This window comes from Lagopus leucura, unplaced genomic scaffold, assembly GCF_019238085.1.
Source record: "Lagopus leucura isolate 7727_CA_CO unplaced genomic scaffold, USGS_WTPT01 139-14_obj-0_obj, whole genome shotgun sequence".
Taxonomy (NCBI): Eukaryota; Metazoa; Chordata; class Aves; order Galliformes; family Phasianidae; genus Lagopus; species Lagopus leucura.
In genome coordinates, this window is record NW_024964212.1 from 20,701 (window position 1) to 24,252 (window position 3,552).

A 3,552-nucleotide genomic window follows, 5' to 3' on the forward strand; every position below is an offset into this window, starting at 1 on the left:
GCCACATCGCCGGGCGGGGGGGGGGGACACGGCGCGGGGGGCTCACCGTGATGAAGATGGGCACGTCGAACAGCTCGGCCGGCGACTCGAAGACGTTGAAGAAGAAGGTCTGCGGGGAAGAGGGGCGATGGAGCGCGGCGCTCCCAGCGTGGGGCACCGGGGCGATGCTCAACGTCACGCTTTTATGGGGGTTTGGGGTTTTTTTTGTTGGGTTCTCAGCATTAAAACATCACGTGGTGCATCGGGTATCGCAGCGCCAATGGCCCCAATGCCGGGTACCCATCCCTGTACGTCATGGAGCTCGTGGGATCTGGCCCTTCTGCCTGGGTTGGTCTCTTCCTGCCTGGCACTGGAGGCGCTTTCCCAGCCGTTCCAAGCTTTGCAGGTTTGACTCGGCCTCAGGATCTTTCTGTCTCCTATCTTATTTGATTTATTAGTCTCAATTCCAATTAGATTGTATTATATTGCGTTAGTAAAAGCAGTTCTCCTCCATAGATTGCTGCTGCTGGCTTTTTTTACTCTCCCTTCCTTCCTTCCTTCCCATTTTTGTGGGGCTGGGGTGGGTAGAGGGGGGGAGGGCAGGGGCCTATTGCCCCCTGTGATGGGCACGGATCGATCCAGCCAGCTCTGTGATGCTTTTTGGTGGAGAATGCGGGCAAAGAAGGGGGAAACCTATTTGGGCTGCCGAGCTGGGGCAAGAATTGCTGCCCGAATGAAGAACACGGCTGTAAAGGTGCGCCATGCTCACGCGCCCAAGGGTCGGGCTACCGAAGAACAGCAAAATAAGCACCGGGTAGAACCGAGCTGCCAGAATTGAGGTGGCTCAAAGAGAGCTGGACTGGTTGGGTGCGTTTGGCTTCGCACCCCGTCCTGCATTTCCCCCCCCCTCACCTCGTTGAAGCGGGGGCTGTTGCCTTTACGGATCCTGGTCCTCTTGCTCTGCCCCGCCGCCGTCACCTTCACCACGGGGCGGATGTGAACGCCGGGCAGCTGCCGGGCCTCGATCACCCGAACCCGGATCTGGGGGGGGGAGGAACGAGAAGGGGGTCGGCCCAGCCTCAAGGGGACACCTTGGGGTCAGCTCGCAGCTGACGACACCCAGGCTGAGTTCTGAGCGACCAGGGGTCTCACCTGGAAGTCCTGCGGTTTGTTGGACAGGGGTTTTTTGGGCGAGCTCCTCCTGCGCTTCACCCCACGGCCGCGGGGAGCCGGGGGTCTGCGGGGCAGCGAGGGCGGCTCCGAACCCGGCAGCCCCGAGGACGGGGGCTCCAATTCGTCCCCCGTGGCCGCCTGGTCGTCCCCCTCCTCCTCGGTGGCCGCTTCTGCGCGAGGCGGGAGGCAGGGAGGTTGCTGCGGGTCCCCGGGCGCTGTGGGGTGGGCGATGGGGGACGCGTCCCCCCGTGCAGCCCCCGCATTACCGGTGAGCGTGTCGGGCTCCGCCACCGCCGCCGGGGCTGCCTCGGGGGGGGCTGGGGGAGGGAAGAGGGGGGCAGCGCCCGGAGGAGGGGTGTAGGAGACTTGCAGGATGAGGGAAGCCTGGGTGAAAGGGGAGAGTCGTCACACATCCCCGTCCCACGGCCACGTCCCCATCCCAATGGGTCCCCATTTCATCACCATGCCCCCATCCCACTGTGTGCCCATCCCACTGGGTCCCCACCCCACCGTGTCCCCCTTCCATTGCCACGTCCCCACCCCACTGTGTCCCCATTTCATTGCCACGTCCCCATCCTATAGTCTCCATCCCATTGCCACGTCCCCATCCCACTGCCATGTCTCCGTTTCAGCGCCACGTCCCCACCCCACCGTGTCCCCCTTCCATTGCCACTGTGTCCCCACCCCACCGTGTCCCCCTTCCATTGCCACGTCCCCATCCTATTGCCTCCATCCCTGTGCCACATCCCCATCCCACTGCCATGTCTCCATTTCAGTGCCACATCCCCATCCCATTGTGTCCCCACCCCACTGTGTCCCCCTTCCATTGCCCTGTCCCCATCCCACTGTGTCCCCATTTCATCGCCACGTCTCCACCCCACTGCCGTGTCCCCATCCTACTGCCTTGTCCTCATCCCATCGAGTCCCCATCCCCACTGCCATTTCCCCATCTCACTGTGTCCCCATCCCATTGCCACGTCCCCATCCCATTGTCTCCGTGCCACTGCCATGTCCTCCATCCCACTGATTTCCCATCCCATTGATTTCCCATCCCACTGTGTCCCCATCCCATTGCCACATCCCTATCCCATTGACTCCCTATCCCTCTGCCATTTCCCCATCCCATTGACTCCCATCCCATTGTGCCCCCATCCCTTTGTGCCCCCATCCCATTGTCCCCATCCCACTGTGTCCCCATCCCATTGACTCCCCACCCCATTGTGCCCCCATCCCATTGAGTCCCCATCCCACTGTGCCCCCATCCCATTGAGTCCCCACCCCATTGTGCCCCCACCCCATTGTGCCCCCATCCCATCGTCCCCATCCCATTGAGCCTCCATCCCATTGTCCCCATCCCACTGTGTCCCCATCCCATTGAGTTCCCATCCCATTGAGTCCTCATCCCATTGTGCCCCCATCCCATTGTCCCCATCCCATTGTGCCCCCATCCCATTGTCATTCCCCATCCCATTGTCTCCCCATCCCACCGTGCCCCCATCCCATTGATTCCCCATCCTATTAACTCCCCATCCCATTGAGTCCCCATCCCATTGACTCCCCATCCCATTGTCCCCATCCCTTTATGTCCCCATCCCTTTGTGTCCCCATCCCATCGTCCCCATCCCAATGAGTCCCCATCCCAATGAGTCCCCATCCCATTGTGCCCCCATCCCATTGAATCTCCACCCCACTGTGCCCCCATCCCATTGTGCCCCCATTCCACTGCCATTTCCCCATCCCATTGACTCCCCATCCCATTGACTCCCCATCCCATTGACTCCCCATCCCACTGCCATTTCCCCATCCCATTGACTCCCCACCCCACTGCCACATCCCCACCCCACCTCCATCCCCACACCCTTCCTCACCCCGGTGTTCTGCTTCTTGCTATCCAACAAAGGCACATCATAGGACGCCGCCAAGCTGGCTGAGGACAGCACATCCCGTAGGGGAACACGAGCTTCCCCCAAAAACCTGTAGGGTCAGCAGGGTTACAGCGGGGTGGGTGGGGGACCCCAAGGGGGGTCGATCCTAAATTCCACAACCTTCCCCCCAGGCTTTGCAAATCGGAGCCATGGGGGGGAAGATTGGGATCAAAGCCTCCCCCTTTCCCCCCTTTTCCCCCTCCTTTTCCCCCCCTTTTCCCCCTTCTCCCCACCTATTCCTCCCCACGGTCTCATGGTCCTTGACAACGACGCACAGCTCAGAGCCGAGGTCCAAAGCGACGCCCTTCAGATCCCATTCGAAACCCTACAAAGAGAGAAGAGCCCCGGTTGCAATAGGGTTTCTCACAGGATCCCTTATAGGGTCGGGGGGGAAAGGGTGGCGCTCACCTCGTTCCATACGGGGTTGATGCTGTTCTTGATGACCTTCGTCTTCTTCTTCACCCCTACAACAAAC

The 3,552-nt window shown here is 61.0% G+C and overlaps 1 protein-coding gene across 1 annotated transcript in view; it reads right to left on the reverse strand.

The window, feature by feature from the left end:
• The window catches only part of DYSF (dysferlin), a gene marked incomplete at both ends in the record, with an annotated part of 22,484 nt that extends 18,936 nt beyond the window's left edge, over nt 1-3,548 (reverse strand). Inside the window, 7 exons of the mRNA XM_042891918.1 lie at nt 47-109; nt 892-1,020; nt 1,132-1,322; nt 1,419-1,536; nt 3,021-3,126; nt 3,311-3,402; nt 3,486-3,548. Of these exons, the coding sequence (XP_042747852.1) occupies nt 47-109; nt 892-1,020; nt 1,132-1,322; nt 1,419-1,536; nt 3,021-3,126; nt 3,311-3,402; nt 3,486-3,548 (762 nt within the window). The remainder of the gene's footprint in view (nt 1-46; nt 110-891; nt 1,021-1,131; nt 1,323-1,418; nt 1,537-3,020; nt 3,127-3,310; nt 3,403-3,485) is intronic.
• Between the last annotated feature and the right edge of the window lie 4 nt (nt 3,549-3,552).